We start from the raw sequence: 17,818 nt of genomic DNA on the forward strand, positions 1-17,818 counted from the left end.
AGGGGGAGTGATAGAGAGGCTTTGGTGGGCACCTGGCGCCCAGCCAGGGTCAACCCACCACAGTCCTTTTTGGCGCCCAAACAGGGACTCGACAACGGCAGTTTTGCATTAAGCGTGCTATAGCTAGTTATTAAGTGGCAAGCTCCTGTGCAGGTCACGGAGCTTGTTGGCTACTTGCTTATCTCTATCTCACCGAGTTTGGGAACATGGTAATGCAAATAATGGCTGTGTGCTTTGCCCTGGCACTGATGGCTTTGCTGTGTTGTGGGAGCTATCTTGTGGAGGAGATGAGGGAACATATCTCCCTCTCCTCACCGGGCATTGATGTGAATGGTTTTATTATGCAGGCTCCCGAGGCCCTTGTTCACCCTTATGTGAGCTGTTCAATACTAATAATTAATACTGGTGGCATATTATGGGTATTGTGGAATCTGGTCTCATCCTGGTATAAGAGAAGACAAGTTTCGGGTGAGGCAACACTGAAATGTGCCCTCAAGCGACCGGTCCCTGGGTGGCAGGGTATATGGAAGGATTTGGGCAGATTCCTAGGACGGTTATCACCTCCCATAACCTGGGACTTTACACCCGAACAGGCAAGCAACCCTGGCAAACTGACACGCCACCTGATAGAAGGGTGCCTTGCCTATCCCAATGAAAACCAGCAGCTTCTCGCACTGTACTGGGGCCTGGCCTATGCCTACCGAGCCATAGTTCAACACTCTCAGAGGACCACGGTTGAGGCAGGGACCCAGACTGCATCTGAGGACACCAAGCTCGAGATAGGGACCCAAACAACAACAACAACTACAGTAATTGCCCCAGTAGTGAAAAAGAAACAGTGGACAAGGAGATCAACGGGTCCATATCATCGATTAGTAAGGGAAGAAGAAGAAGAGGAGGAAAGGATTGATCTAGAAGCCAGTCCTTCGACAAAGAAATTGGAGGAAGGAGTGAGAGAACTTAGACAGGAAGCGGAAACTACCCAGTCCCTGACCTCCTCAGAACTTCAAGACATGCGGAAAGATTACAGCCACCAGCCAGGTGAGCGGAGTGCTGCCTGGCTGCTCCGATGCTGGGATAATGGGGCCGACAGTCAGCAACTGGAAGTCAAGGAAGCCCAACAGCTGGGATCCCTCACTAGAAACCAGGGAACTGAAAGAGGAATTAGAAAAGAGGCAGCAATTTGCAGTCTCTGGAGCTGGCTCCTCTCAAGTGTGAGGGCAAGATATCCATTCAAGGAAGATCTTGTGAATTCCTCAGGAAAGTGGACTACCGCAGATGAAGGCATCCAGTACCTGAGAGAGTTAGCAGTGGTGGAAGTCATCTACAGTGATCTAGACGATGAGGAGGTCTCCAAAGATCCAGAGGATGTCCTGTGCACACAGGCCATGTGGAGAAAGGTGATTCAAGGTGTCCCAGCATCGTATTCTAACAGCTTGGCAGCAATGTATTGCCCAGATATGGAAACACCACCTGTGGAGAAAGTGCCGTCTTGGGTCCAAAACTTTGAAGAAAATCTCTGTGTCTCCTCATCCCTACAGGACAGTGCCTTGGCTGTTAGGGACGCTCCAAGAAACGAGTCCTCTCCTGCCCTGGTCAGAGGGAAAGGGAGCCCAAGGCGTATGCCACGTGGTGCACTCTGGTTCTTCCTGCGTGACCAAGGGGAGGACATGAGGAAGCGGGATGGTGAACCCACCTTTAAGCTGGAAGCCCGTGTACGTGAACTGAAGAGGGAAGACAGCTGTTAAGAAGGGGTGACCCAAGAAGAAGGCTGTCAGCGTAGTTGCTGTAGAGGCCCAAGAAAGCAATCGGCGATCCTCCAGGCATAGAAGAACTGAAACCATCTCCCTCGATTCTGGTGAGGGGACCTCTGGTATGGCACTGCAAGGGTCAGACAGTGAATACTCTGATGAGGAACAGCAATAGAGGGTCCCTGCCTTCGGCCAGGAGAAGGAAAGGGATGACCGGATATACTGGACTGTGTGGATTCGATGGCCTGGCACATCAGACCCACAGAAGTATAAGACTTTGGTAGACACTGGTGCACAGTGTACGCTGGTGCCATCAGGGTGCAGGGGCACAGAACCCATCTGGATCTCTGGAGTGACAGGGGGATGCCAAGAATTGACTATATTGGAGGCTGAGGTGAGCTTAACAGGGGCCAAGTGGGAAAAGCACCCCATTGTGACTGGCCCAGAGGCCCCTTGTATCCTTGGCATAGACTACCTCAAGAGAGGGTACTTCAAGGACCCAAAGGGGTACCGATGGGCTTTTGGTGTAGCCACTGTAAACGCAGAGATGATCAAACAGCTATCCACCCTGCCTGGCCTCTCAGAAGATCCCTTCGTTGTGGGATTGCTGCAAGTTGAAGAACAGCAGGTGCCAATCGCTACCAGGACGATGCACCGCCAGCAATATCGCACAAACCGAGACTCCCTGGCTCCCATCCATGAGCTGATTCATCACCTAGAGAGCCAAGGAGTCATCAGCAAGACTCGCTCACCCTATAATAGTCCCATATGGCCAGTGCAAAAGTCTGATGGAGGGTGGAGGTTAACAGTAGATTATCGTGGCCTGAACGAAGTGACACCGCCACTGAGTGCTGCTGTACCAGACATGTTAGAGCTCCAATATGAACTGGCATCAAAGGCAGCCACGTGGTATGCTACAATTGATATTGCCAATGCTTTTTTCTCCATTCCTTTGGCAGCAGAGTGCAGGCTACAGTTTGCTTTCACGTGGAGAGATGTCCAATACACCTGGAATCGACTGCCCCAGGGGTGGAAGCACAGTCCTACCATTTGTCATGGACTAATCCAAATGGCACTGGAACAAGGCGATGCCCCTGAACATTTACAATACATAGATGACATCATCGTGTGGGGCAACAAGGCAGAAGAAGTGTTTGAGAAGGGAAAAAGAGTAATTCAGATTCTTCTGAAAGCTGGTTTCACCATAAAGAAAAGCAAGGTCAAGGGACCTGCACAGGAAATTCAGCTCTTGGGAATAAAATGGCAGGATGGATGCCGTGGGTCAACCTACCACAAAGCTTAAAGTGTCCATGTTGATTTATCGATTCAAATTATATTCATAACAGAGTTACAGATTAAAAAGGCTTTGTTGTTATACCACTGATTAACAATCTTCTTCTGAGTGCCTTAGTTTTTCTTTGAATCCCTCTGCTATTGTCTACATCTTTAGTTCATCGGCTATAAATAGGGTGGTATATAAACTAATTGTGATATAGTTCTCAAGGGTTTATACTCGTAATTATTTGCCTTTATTCGCTACAAGGCTGGGAAGTCTATTGTCCAAGTGTGAGCATCACAGTATAGAAAGATGCATTTGGGAGGAACGATCACAGGAGACTTACTTCTTTCTGGCTCTAAGGTTTTTTGGCTTGACTAACATGGCTTCTTTGTCATCTTTGTAGCTAGTCTCAAGAAGTAGCTGCAGATGGGGAAACCTCAATAATGTCTGTGTCTCAACTGCATTTTCAGGAGGAGGAAGTTGCGAATCACTTTAAGCTAGAACTAATTGAAATGCCTAATGTTGCATAGGGATGTTTTCCTGAGGTTTCCTTACAGAAATACCCGCTCCTTATGTTTAAAACAGGTCAACAGACTGACTTAAAACAAGGTGGAGCTTTCATTTGTTTATTCTATGTTTATCTTTTTTTAAAAAGATATACTTTTCAATATTGTGGGAGTTGAGAATAAAAATTTAAATTGGATGCTGGGATTTTACATGGGGGGAAAAAAGGAAAGGGTTGAATTATTTTTTTTTTTTTTTTCAAGGAAGCATGTGAAAAGTAAGAAAAAATAGGCTCAATATGATATATACCTTATGCATTATATTCTTACCTTTCACCCTTTATCTCTCAGTAAATTTGTTAGTTTAGGAACTGCCTTCATTTGTACTTCAAATTACCTAATGATTGCTTCAGTTTAAATACTGATAATTAATATCATTCATGTTGATTTGTTTATAGATGCTGGTCTTTGGGTGTAGTTGTGGTTGGATGCCAGGTGCCCACCAAAGCTGCTCTATCACTCCCCCCCCCTCAGCTGGACAGGGGAGAGAAAATACGACGAAAGGCTCATGAGTCGAGATAAGGACAGGGAGAGATCGCTCACTAATTACCATCACGGGCAAAACAGACTTGACTTGGGGAAAATTAACTTAATTTATTACTAATCAGACCAGAGTAGGGTAATGAGAAATAAAACCAAATCTCGACACCTTCCCCCCACCCCTTCCTTTATCCCCAGGCACGGCTTCACTCCCGAATTTTCTACCTTCTCCCCCCGAGCGGTGCAGGGGGACAGGGAATGGGGGTAACGGTCAGTTCATCACACATTGCCTCTGCCGCTCCTTCCTCCTCACAGGGAGGACTCCTCACTCTTCCCCTGCTCCAGCGCGGGGTCCCTCCCACAGGAGACAGTCCTCCACGAACTTCTCCAACATGAGTCCTTCCCACAGGCTTCAGTTCTTCACGAACCGCTGCAGCGTGGGTCCCTTCCACGGCGTGCAGTCCTTCAGGAACAGACTGCTCCAGCGCGGGTCCCCCGCGGGGTCACAAGTCCCACCAGAAAACCTGCTCCAGCGTGGGCTCCTCTCTCCACAGATCCACAGGTCCTGCCAGGAGCCTGCTCCAGCGCAGTGTTCCCACTGGGTCACAGCCTCCTTTGGGTGCATCCACCTGCTCTGGCGTGGGGTCCTCTACAGGCTGCAGGTGGATATCTGCTCCACTGTGGACCTCCATGGGCTGCAGGGGGACAGCGTGCCTCACCATGGTCTTCACCGCAGGCTGCAGGGGAGTCTCTGCTCTGGTGCCTGGAGCACCTCCTCCCCCTCCTTCTTCACTGACCTTGGTGTCTGCAGAGTTGTTTCTTTCACATGGTCTCACTCCACTCTTTTGCACGAGCATAATCATGGACTCAACGACAGATCAATATGATCATAGTTGAAGACCAGACCCTCTACTAGAGCATCAGACATCATTTTATACATTGGTTACATCTTTGCATGTGCTTAGCTGTTTTACTATTGGTTACACACATTATTCACGCGCTGTCCACGCGCCTAGTTACACTTAATGATTGGTTATGTCAACACTGTACACACGCATAAATATAAGACATAATTGGTTATACTAACTAAAACATGCGAAACTTCTCTCAGTCTAATTGGTCAAGATAAACTGCCGAATTGAGGTTCTTTGTGCCAAGTTCCTTTTATCTGTGTTCTTCTAATTGGCATCTTTCTTTTTTTGTCTTCTTGTTTATTCTGTTCAAGGCCTTCTAAAGGCGTCTGGAATGCTCTTGTGACCGTTGGCTAAATATGTGTCCACACTCTTTGGCTGCAATTTCTGTTCCACAGCAACTTTTTTTCCCCTTCTTAAATATGTTATCACAGAGGCGCTACCACTGTCACCGATTGGCTCGGCCTTGGCAGGTCCGTCTTGGAGCCATCTGGCATTGGCTCTGTCGGACATAGGGGAAGCTTCCAGCAGCTTCTCACAGAAGCCACCCCTGTAACCCCCTGCTACCAAAACCTTGCCACGCAAACCCAATACAGTAGTAAGAATAAATATCCATCTCTCTCATTGTCTTGCTCCTTGATTAAGGCTCTAAATTAAACCATACACATCTGTGGCAAATTAAACTGCCCTCATTTTAAAAAACTGTAAACACATAACACAGCCCCTGAAGCAATTCAGCCTTACAAATTTATCCCAGAAAAATGAGTTTCATAAATGTTCTCTCGATGTATCAGTACAGAGCCTGCTTATTAAACATTTTGGAAATGCACAATTCTCTTCTATGCATCATAGAGTGGTAAAACAAGTTTGTTCATGACCTGGGGTTGGTTGGCTGCTATGTTAATGTGTTATCTTTTGGAGGCAAATTTTCTGGTTTGTTTGTTTGTTGGTTGGTTGGTTGGTTTTGGGTTTTTTAAAGGGACATTTAGATGGTCTTTAGAAAGTAAACTTCCTTCTTTATATAAAAAAAAAAATTAGAAGAAAAGGATGTTTTGCTGTCCTGGTTTCAACTGGGATAGAGTTAATTTTCTTTCTAGTAGCTGCTATAGTGTTATGTCTTGGATTCAGTATGAGAAGAATGTTGATAACACACTGATGTTTTCAGTTGTTGCTAAGTAATGTTTAGACTAAGTCAAGGATTTTTCAGCTTCTCATGGCCAGCCAGCAAGAAGGCCGGAGGGGCACAAGAAGTTGGGAGGGGACACAGCCAGGACAGCTGACCCCAACTGGCCAAAGGAATATTCCATACCATGTGACGTAATTGTCATGGTTTAACCCCAGCCAGCAACTAAGCACCACGCAGCCGCTCACTCACTCCCCCCCATCCAGTGGGATGGGGGAGAAAATTGGGAAAAAGAAGTAAAACTCGTGGGTTGAGATAAGAATGGTTTAATAGAACAGAAAAGAAGAAACTAATAATGATAATGATAACACTAATAAAATGACAACAGTAGTAATAAAAGGATTGGAATGTACAAATGATGTGCAGGGCAATTGCTCACCACCCGCCGACCGACACCCCGCCAGTCCCCGAGTGGCGATTCCCTGCCCCCCCCCCCCCCTTCCCAGTTCCTATACTAGATGGGACGTCACATGGTATGGAATACACCATTGGCCAGTTTGGGTCAGGTGCCCTGGCTGTGTCCTGTGCCAACTTCTTGTGCCCTGGCTGGGCATGAGAAGCTGAAAAATCCTTGACTACAGTCTAAACACTACCAGCTACTAGGAAGACAGTTAACTCTATCCCAGCTGAAACCAGGACAGTCATGCCTAGTATATAAACCAGGGGGAGTTGGCCAGAGGGCGGTGGGGTGGGGGATGCAGATCGCTGCTCAGGAACTACCTGGGCATTGGTTGGCAAGTGGTGAGCAATTTCATTGTGCATCACTTGTTTTGTATATTCCAATCCTATTATTATTATTGTCATTTTATTATTGTTATTATTATCATTCTTAGTTTCTTCCTTTCTGTCCTATTAAACTGTTCTTGTCTCAACCTACAACTTCTCTCCCCCATCCCACTGGGTGGGGGGGGGGGAAGCGAGTGAGCGGCTGCGTGGTGCTTAGTTGCTGGCTGGGGTTAAGCCACGACATTTGTAAATAAAGTAAAACTAAAAATACATCTGTAAAACATTCCTGTTAAAATATTATTTCCGAAATGAGCATGAAAAGTAGTTCCTCCAATTTGATTTTACATTAAATCAAACCTATTCTGAGCATTTTTAGAATTTACTTTAAGTTTCTCATTTTAGAGTCTTCTTCCATACGCCGTATCTTCTTCACGTGGTATGGCTCCATAGCAGTTCTATTGCAATAATGTTTTCTTATACATGGTGTGCAGTGTACAAAGGTGTTCCTTAAGTGGTTGGGTTTTTTTATACTATTTTATTCCAGTTAATATTTCAAAGAAAAATAACTGTTTATACACTACAATTTTTAAAAGAATGCCTGTGTAACTGAAGCGATGTATACCTCAGTGGTTTACGTCAAATCACAGGAAAAACCTTGTATTGTTGAAGCAATATGTATTTAATAAGTTGAAGGCTTGAAAAAAAATGTGTTAGGATAATGAATGAATGAAACATGCTCTACAGTAGAGTAGTTTCATAACTTACTCCCAGCACTACTGTGAGCACAGAAAGGAGATGTGCAATGATTGCTGGAAGTGACTTATCGATATGTTCCCCCCCGCACTCTCAAGGGAAGGTGAACCTCCAGGGTGGAACGCAGTGGATATGCCAGGAATCTGTTCCATAATAATTCCCTAAGGAACATAACCTGCAACCTTAGCAATGTTAGCAACACCAATGGAGCTTGGTATGCTGACCCAAAGAGAAGCAACACGGAGGGTGGAGCGGAGTGGGGACACCACGGCCAGGCTCTGTGATATCATCGCAGGGATAGGGAACAAGAACGGTAGGCCCCTGCATTGAATCCGCTGAAGCAAGGAGGTGAAATAATGGGGGTTCTGTCGACCTACTGCCCTACTTCTGATTTATATCATAAGTGCCCCATTCTAGGGTACTGACATGCAAAATCATGTCCTCTGGGTGAACTTTGTTCATTATAATACCAAAACACACATCCATCCCAAAAAGTTACCCTCCTCCAAGGTGCGACCACCCCTCACTGAGCATGCGCTCTGAATTTTCTCTAGCATGTACCTTTAAAAGCAAAGCGAGGAGATTTTATACCAATCATAGTAAAGGTATGTATGACTAGAGTCACTGAAGCTCCACCTAAATAGGAAAATAGTATAAAAGGCCTTAAGAGAGTGGGACTGTTAGGGAAGATACCATCGTGGACAAGTCGGGAGGACATCGCTGACTTCTGGGACCAGTCGACGGGCTGAACCTCTCTTCCCCCCCCATAGGGACGCCTATGGGGTGAGATTCAAACAGTCGGCTGTACCGAGTGCTTTCCCGGGAAACTTAGAAATCATTAGAGCTCTTTTCTTCCATAATTTAATGTGCTTGTAGTCGACCGTGTTATTATTTGCACGTGCTTTGCAGACAGTGTATTTATCACCGGCAATCCAAAAGAATCTGTACTCCCGTTGCTTTAATAAACTGTACTGTTCATTAATCTAGCCGTGATAGTTTGTTGAATGTGACCAAACTCCCCATGTCTGGCCGTTTTAGTTCGATGAACGCGGCTAAATTGAAAGTACAGTGCGCTATTAGTGCATCCGTAATCGTAGTAGTTCAATATATTGAATGCGACCGGACTTATAGCGTTGAATTGGACAACACTCAGAATCTAAGCCTAGCCACCCCCAGCCCCTCTGATATCTGAGGATAAGCTGGAACGCAAGGGGGTTTATTTTCTGCCAAACTTCTTTACCCTTTAACGCAACAGGAGAAGAGTCATGAGAGATTTCTGTTTCTTACAGTTGAAAGACTTATGGAAGGACCAGTCTCAACTGGTTATGATGGCTGCCTTGTTAGGCTTGGAGAGCCCACGCCCATCTCCCTCCCCCCCCCCCCCCCCCCCCCCCTTTCTCAAACATTGAAGGATTCAGCAGCAGTGCAGGTCAAAAAAGAATCAGGGTTAAGTAATAATTCCAATTTGGAAGTCCAGGGAAATCTTAAAATCTGGTTGTGGGCTAATATCTTAAGTATACGTGCTTATTTTAGTCATAAGGAACAATTCCACGAAGCAAGAAAAAGTTCAGTAGAAAGAGAGATTAAGCTAATTTGTAGGTTAAAAAAATAATAAATAAACCTCAACTTTTAAAAATATATTTTTTAAAAATTGTGTTCATAACAGCACTTATTAAAAGTAGAGGAATAAAATACTTAAAGCACAACACTTGAATGACTGAACATTGCTCCAACTTACCGAAGCGCAAACCAGTTGAAATCAGCAGTGTAGAATTTTTTTCACTGACAGTTAAGTACTTTAGTCAGTTTTCCTTTCTGTTCTTAACCAGGATTATAGAAAATAAATATTCATTATCAAATTTTCCTTTTAGATAAATGAATTGGTGGATGCCCGTGATGTCAGCATCGGAGCCTGGTTTGAAGCTCATATAGAAAATGTTACTCGAGCAACAAAAGGACATAAGAATGGTAAAGCTCAAGTAAAGAGTGGCAATTCTTACAAAAGGACTAATGGAAACTTAAGTCAAGATCATTCTAGAGAGAATGCAAATTATTTGGACAGTACACCATCCACATCTTACTCAGACTGCATGGACACTGATGAAGAAGCTATTTATCATATCAAGTATGACGAGTAAGTGCTTCTGATATTATTTTGAGGACATCATATGTTATGATTTGGCGTGTATAAACAAAGAATTTTGTTGAAGAAACTTGGAATCAAAGAGAGCACATTCAATATTGCAACCAAGGAAAGAAGTATTAAAAAGCCATAATGGCTTTCAGTCAGATATAATGAATATCCTGAGAGTAACGAGGGTTTTTTTCTTTTATTCACAAATTCCTGTGAAGTATTACCTTTATCTTGACTTTATGCATCTCAGAACACCTATCTCTAAGGAAAGGAAACTATGCATTGGATTTTTCTGTACTTGTTTTTCTACATAAACTATAAGTTCATATTTTCTTTAAAAACTGCTCTGCTCATATTCAGTTCCTTCCATTGAAGTCTAAACAAGTGTTTCATGGGAGCAAGTTCTAGTGCTCGGATTGTTTAAATTTTGTTTTAAAAGTAGTATTTATGCATGAGATGACGGGTCTGCATTTCATGTAGAGGTTTCTTGTAGATAATCTGGTGACTGGGAACACAAAAATCAGTTCTGAGCTGGAGTCAGGGTACAAAGGTATTTTTTTATTTTTATTTTTTTTAAATCTATGGTACAAGCAAATTTCAGAACCTACAACAGATGTGCTAGAGTAGAGGCTTTGTGCCATAAACTCAGTGGGACTTGCAGGGATTTCTCATCACCAGCTTTTGCACGGGTGCATTCACATAAACTGGATCCTAGTTTTTTAATGATGCCTTAATTTGCTGAAGCAGCTAACTAAGCTTCTAAACCAACAGCATCAATGAGAATTTTTTATTACAGAGAACAACAAAAATATCGCACTTTGGCACATGAGATCAAAGGTAAAGGAACATACGTTTACTTTACACAGAAGCATATTTGGTATTAGTCTTGTTGAGGCTAAATTCAATTCAAGTTTTAAAAATTTTTTTAAGTATCTATTTCAAGTTTTGTTGTTTTTAAATAATTACAATTTAAACTGGTTTTGCTAGGGAAAAACCAAGAATGTTGAAGACTTAGCTGAACATCTTTTAGCTGCTCTTGGCAACACTAGATACAACTTTTCTTTATCTACTTACCTTGGAGGATAATATAGCTTTTGTCTGAACATGGAGTTCAAATGCAGTTTTATATCTGCAACCATCAATTTTTTTATCTGCAGGTGTGCGCTCCCCCCCCCCCCCCCCCCCAAATAGATAGCTACAGCATTGAAAGCAAAAATTTACTTTAAAAGTTATTGAAATACTTAAATTCAGAACTTTCTCACAACTTCAGTCGCCTAGTATCATTACAGTTGGACTAGATGATAGTTGCAGGTCCCTTTCAACTGAACTATTCTTAAAAAAAAAAATAATTCTCTAAAATGACAGATATGCATCATGGTATGCTTTCAAAGACCTGGTTCTAAGATTGGTTAATTGTGTAACGTCGCAGAAGTATTTAATTGAGCAAAGGGCAAAAATTTGAGTGTGTTTGTAATTATTGGAGTTAAATTATGTTCCTCTTTTGTAGATAGTGTCGTTTTACATGAGTTAGAGATTCAAGGGAGAAGCCATCTGCGAAGCAGAAAGTATAGTCAAGCTGATCTGACTTGCATAGGTGTACCTATGCTTACAAAATGTCAATTTTACTGCATGCGTACCTCAAGATCTAGCATTTCCAGTATAGGAAGACTAAGATGACTGCATCTAACACGATCTGTCACAGGTTTGTGTTCCCAGCCAGTGACCATCTTAAAACATTATGTCTTACCTAATTTTGCTTATGTCACGGTCATTTACTTGATTGGCATGAAATGTTAAAAGTTTGAGCTTACAGGGAGAAAAGTTATTTCAAAACTTTCTAGTGAGCAAGATCTATGCATTTATCAGCTAATAGAGACTTTGGTAAAAGTTAACGGCCTACATATGACAAAACACAAGGCATCATTTGTGACACTTCATATTTACCTTTCAACATCCCACTTCTTTGTTCTTTGAGTGGTAGTTAACATGCACATTGAAGAAGGCTACAGCTGAAGGACAAGTCTGTTGTAATGTTTTGAGATGGGGTTGGGAACGTGGAGTAGACCTACACTGTGTTCCTGAGACTTTGTGTTATGGCAAAGCTCGTTTGATACCCAGCTGTTGTGTCAGGTCCAGTCTGGCAATGCATGCACACAAAAAGGGGGCGTGGTGGGAATCAAACATTCATTTTCTTTCTGATTACATCTGGAACTGACTACTCAGTGATGTTTATTCATGATATACTGGAAAGCTATTCACCCTTGATCTCAATGTGAAGCCCTCCACTGTCATAGATCTAGTTCTTTGGACCAAGCTTCCTAGTACAGGTCTATTTCTCCTAGCTGTCTTCAAACCCCAAAGATCCCACAGGTCTCCACTCCAATGGAGATGTAGAGCTGTTTCTTTCTTTCCCTCCCCAGTTGTCCCATTAGTATTGACACTGGTCAGTTCAAGAGCAAGTTGAATGTTGTCCAACATAATATATCTCGCACCTCCGTAGTCGAGAGCCTTAATCAGCTTTATTTATACCGGAACACAATTGTGTTTTTCTTGGGGATGGGGGAGAAGATCATGCTAAGAGGTCCTACCAACCTCCTTGTAGGCACTGAAAGGCTGCTATTAGCTGCCACCGCCACACACCCCACACATACCCCCCCCAAGCTTTTCCTTCACCTGACTGAACAAGCCCAGTCCCCCAGCCCCTCCTCACAGAGCACATCTTGATGGCCATCTTGCCAGCCCTCCACTGGGCTAACACCAGCTTGTCAGCATCTTCCTTGCATTAAGGGACCTAAACCAAACATAATATTCTAGATATGATCTAACAAGCGCTGAGTAAAGGGAAATAGTCACTTCCCTCAATCTATTGCCTATGCTCCTGTTGACACAGCCCAGGATGCTGTTGGCCACCTTTGCTGCCAGGGCACACTGCTGGCTTGTGTTCAGCTTGCTGTCTACCAAGACCCTCAGGTCCTTTTCTGCAGAGCTGCTACCCAGCCAGTCACTCCGCAGCCTATATTGTCACAGGGGGTATAGTGGGTTGACCCTGGCAGCAGCCAAGTACCCACGCAGCCGCTCACTCACTCCCCTCTCCCACAGGACAGGGAGAAAGTAGGAGAAAGGCAAGAAAACTTGTGCATCGAGATACATTTTAAAAGGCAAAGCAAAAGCCGCGTGCGCAAGCCAAGCAAAAAGAGGAATTCATTCACTCATTCCCATCAGCAGGCAGATATCCAGCCACTTCTTGGCAAGCAGGGCCTCAGCACACATAACGGTTGCTTGGGAAGACAAATGTCATAACCACAAATGTTCCCCCCCTTCCTCCTCTTTCCCTGAGCTTTTATTGCTGAGCACAGTGTCACATGGCATGGAACATCCCTTTGGTCAGTTTGGGTCAGCTGTCCCAGCAGTGTCTCCTCCCAACTGCTTGCACACACCCAGCCTACTTGCTGCAGGGGCAGAGTGAGAAACAGAAGGCCTTGATGCTGTGCAATTACTGCTCAGCAGTAGCCAAAACACTAGTGTGTTATCAACACTGTTTTGGTCACAAATCCAAAGCACAGTACCATACGGGCCCGCTATGAAGAAAGTTAACTCCATCCCAGCCAGACCACGTACAGGGGCATTAAGTCCATCTCAGGACTATCCCCTCACAGTTTATTCCTTTAGCACAATACATTGTTTTCTGATCTCCTCCCATTTAATTACAACACCTGTGCATCTCTATCACATCCCTGAGTGGTTTACATATTGCTCTGCTAATATTTCTTCTACATCCAATTTTAATTCTATGGGAGCAATCCTTCTCAGTTTCCCCCCCCCTCTTGTTACTTGTACCATGAGATCAGTTGCTGGATCAACCAAACCAAATAATCAAGGAAGCATTGGAACTCATTATGAAGATTACAAATATATATATATATTTAAGTAGTTACATAATAATGATCGAAACTTAATGAACGTGAAGACTCTACAACTCCAGCTTCACTGATGATCCCAACTATGCCCTAAACTATCACCCATCCATGTGGACAAGTTCAGCTATAAGAGCTTGTTATTCCACTTTTTAAATTAAGACACACCATACTAATATAATGGCTGAAATACAGATATTTAATTAGTTTGACCTCTGACAGACTACTTCGAAAATCACAACTCACTACAGGCTCATTGTCTCTGCTTCTCAGGTCAACTGTTTTCCACAAAGCCAGAGCAGAGTCCTGGTGCACTCACAGTCGTAGAAGCACACTAAGCAGGATTTAATTAGCATCAGTTTGTCTTAAACCCAAACATAAGCACAATAATATAGCATAATTGGTAAACATATAAGCATTATTGTGCCCAGGAAGAACAGTATTGCATTGATAATAACAGACCACATGCCTTACGTTAACTGTGCAAGATCACACAGTTAGGCTTGTTATCAACTTGGTATGAGAACTAGCTGTGTGAACCAGAGTTTGGCATTAGGTGGCTATGACTGGGAAAGTAGTCCCTGTCCCTGCTGCTCCCCCCCCCAAGCACCATGCAGTATTGCAGTATGTAGTCCAGGGACAGAGGCCAAAGGTAAGAACTGCTTGCCTAGACACACAAACATCCCACAGAAGTACAAGATCTGAAATTGGGGGGAGGAGACAGACAAGTCACCGGCTTCTGTTCCAGCTTCCCTTGTCAGAGCTCTGGAGCCCCATCACCTCATGACTAAGACTACTGAGGATTAACTACACACTATTAACTTCATGGTACTGCATACTCACAACTGACTTATATGTATATGATTGTTAAGAACTGCCTGCTTTGAATATGCAGTAATAAGTAAAAAGTTAGACATTACCACAAAAGTGTGCTGTTAATGTACATCAACCTAGTCAAATTTTGTTTTAAACTGATTTATCAGTCTTCTAAACACCCCCATTAGTGATCTGTAACAAGATCCTTAACAATACACATTAACACCTACATATGCTGACTCAAATGTAACACAAAAGTAAACAAGCTCTTCAACTTCAAGACCAATGCTGCTTGTATCCGGCTTCATCAGAGCAGCATGGGTTTGTCTGCAGCCATCTGCTTCAACATGCCCTCACAAAACCTGGCTCCCATCTTTCTTGTGGAGTGGTAACAAGATTGCTCAAAGCACAGCCAGCATGACACAAAACCTATTTGTTTCCTTTTGGTTTTAAGTACATTTCAGATTGCAAGTTCACACTCTAGTCATGAATGACCACCTCTCGGGGACAGTAAACTGTTATTTCTCACGGTTGTTCCTGTTCATACAGGTATATGCTTCATCTGTTATAGGACAGAAATCTTGCCCCATCTTACATTGCTCAGCTTAAGCTAGCATTGCCACGCTCATTTGTAGTAACAAGTCCCATCTTAGCAGTCAAGCTCCCTAAAAATACAACACATCTGATACTCCTTTCCCCCCCCATATAACATTTGTGCCTCACTCTAATACTCAAGCACTGTACATACCTCATTTGTGTAAAGCAGCTTAAAAGAAGTTACACCTTTCATCAAAAATACAGCCCAAGACAATCTCTTTGGATAAAGACGTGCCCCACACCGATGAGGGGAGAAAGCATCAACTCACAGAAAGACTTTTAACCAGTGGTCCCCAATACCACTGGAACCAGGTGTAGATTAAGCACTCCTTCAGATATCAGCTACAACTGACATCCTTCTCTGTAAAAAGCTCTTTGCAGCGCCTAAGAGGACTAGGACGCTAAACTCATGCACAGCTTTAATACAAGGGAGCCAGGGAGTGCGAGGAGATAAAGGCTGCCGATGCGCCCCCCACCCCACCCCCCCCCCCCAACCCGCACAGTCGTATACCCGCCTCCAGGAAGGATTCTAACAAGTCCTCTGTCTCTCCTCTTCTGGTGGACGGAAGGAATTCAGAGTCCACAGTCCCCGAAAACCCTTAGTCTGTGATGTGGCACCTAGGCCTTGGAAACTACTTGCAGCGCACACACAGAAAGCGTTTTCTTTATACCCAGATGGGGCACCGAAACCCAAGGAAAACAACCTGCGTTCTCTTGCCTGGTCGGAAAAGTAAAGCAGGGGATTTCCTCCCCCTCACACCCCACTGTCTGCTCTGTCACTTAGGTGTGATAAACTGAAGGAACCTCCCTCGGTTTGGGTGGAAAAGAAAAACACAAAAGGACCTCATTAGTACCTGCTCGCTACTGCGGGGGGTGGGGAGGAAAAGTATAGAAAGAAACCAGAGTTGGGCCCAGAGCCTTTTGTCATGCCGGGCGGCTTGTCTTCCCTCCTTGCCCCTCACCACCTCCTAGGCTAATTGAGAGGAGAAGAGAGAAAACAAAAGCCAGAGATCCCAGTATGGGAGGAGACGAGGAGCTTTACATCCAGTCACAGAGAGCAGAACATAAGAAGGGGAAGATCACATAGAAGAGAAGCTCCCCTCCACCCCTACCCACCAGGTCTCCACCTCACCTGCTTGCCCCGGTAGAAGAGGCGCTGGCGGTCAGGACTCACACAGAAGGTCTTCTGGATCTTCTCCCGCAAACACTCAATCTTGGTGAGACGGCTCAGATCATCAATGGTATGGGTCTCAGTGCCGTCTATAGTACGAACTTGGATCCACATGGTGTGCGCCTTCCACTAGCTCAGCCACCCGCGGTGAAGGGGAGGTTTTGTTCTCCGAGTCCGTGATAACGGAAGACAGAACAGGCGTTTCCCTCACTTCTTTGTTCAGTTCAATGGAAGCAGGTTTTTTAAATATCACCGAACAGGCACGAGCCTCCCCGCCCGCAGGCCTCGCTCAGAAGGGCGCAGAGAGGTAAAGGAGACCTAACCCAATCCTCGTCTACTCCCCAAACGTACCCCGTAATCACACAAACAGAACCGTAAGCTCTCCAAGCCAGCACAACACGAGGCAAAGCCTGGCGGGAATTGCCACAGGCAGATCTAACGAACACCACCAGGAGCCATCACCAACCCTCAGAGAGCGTTTACTAGCCGCTACCGCTCTCGTACAGAGGTCACGGCGCCAATAGCGATCTCGCGAGAGCCCTCGGCCGTAAAGAGACAACGTTGAGAAGCGGGGGGAGGATAGATAGCAACGTCACCTCTCCTTCCGCGTTCGGCTTTATACAAAGTCACGCCCCACCCCGCCCTTTGAGCATTCTCTGGCCAGCATCTTTTTTCCTCCTGCTTGGTAGTTGTATGGAGGGCTTGGGGGGGAGGGGGATAGTTTAGTGCCCGCGTAGAGAAGCGGCCATTATCGTTCTTATGGGAGCCAAGCGGGAGCGTCTTCTCATTCCCTCACAGGGCAAAGCATCTCTAGTCTCAGGCCTGCAAATTATACCAATGACATAGGAAGTGACTCTGTGCTTCCACCTTTCCCTTTCAGACACGCACAGAGTCAGGACCCAGCACGTCAGGTGTCACAGTGACACAGAAGCATGGACCTGACGTGGCATAAATAAAAAGCAAGCAAAACTGCTTTGCATCCACTGATGAAATCTAGGCCCCAATGTTTCCCAGTACAAAAGTGCCATCAAAACCTCAATTCAGCCAGATTTAGCTCTGCCTAATAAATCCAGAATAGATCTGTCTGCTCTTATCATATTAGAAAAGTGCAGATGTGGGCCAGGACAAAAATATCAAGCCTCCTTTTTTAACACAGATCAGATGTGTGGGTTTTATTTGCTACATTTTTGCTCAAGACTCTGAGTAACACTGGACTGTATACTGGTAAAATGGTACTGTAAAAACATATCTGATGCAGTACCCAGTGAGATTCAGCTTACGGATATAGGTGTCTCTGATGCTATTATACCTGGCAGCACTGAAGCCTACATTTTTGGGCAGATTTCGCAGCAGCTTTGTTGCCTGAGTAGTAAAACTTTAGAGACTGAGATAACAAACTGATAGGTTCCAGATGATAGAGATGCGTTTTTGTGACTTTTTTTTTATCGGGATGATATCGAAGATCCCTGTATATAAATTTTAGGTCTGACATAATTCCCATTGTGGCCTTGGTTGAGTTACTTTTAAGGCCTGATTTATG

At 44.5% G+C, this 17,818-nt stretch overlaps 1 protein-coding gene across 1 annotated transcript in view; it reads right to left on the reverse strand.

Annotated features, from left to right (window-relative positions):
- The window catches only part of LOC126035442 (E3 ubiquitin-protein ligase UHRF2-like), a 174,223-nt gene extending 157,434 nt beyond the window's left edge, over positions 1 to 16,789 (reverse strand). The window contains exon 1 of the mRNA XM_049794007.1: positions 16,240 to 16,789. Coding sequence (XP_049649964.1) covers positions 16,240 to 16,392 — 153 coding nt within the window. The 5' untranslated portion in view covers positions 16,393 to 16,789. The remainder of the gene's footprint in view (positions 1 to 16,239) is intronic.
- Positions 16,790 to 17,818: the final 1,029 nt, after the last annotated feature.

The sequence above is a fragment of the Accipiter gentilis genome, chromosome W (assembly GCF_929443795.1).
Source record: "Accipiter gentilis chromosome W, bAccGen1.1, whole genome shotgun sequence".
Classification (NCBI taxonomy): domain Eukaryota; kingdom Metazoa; phylum Chordata; class Aves; order Accipitriformes; family Accipitridae; genus Astur; species Astur gentilis.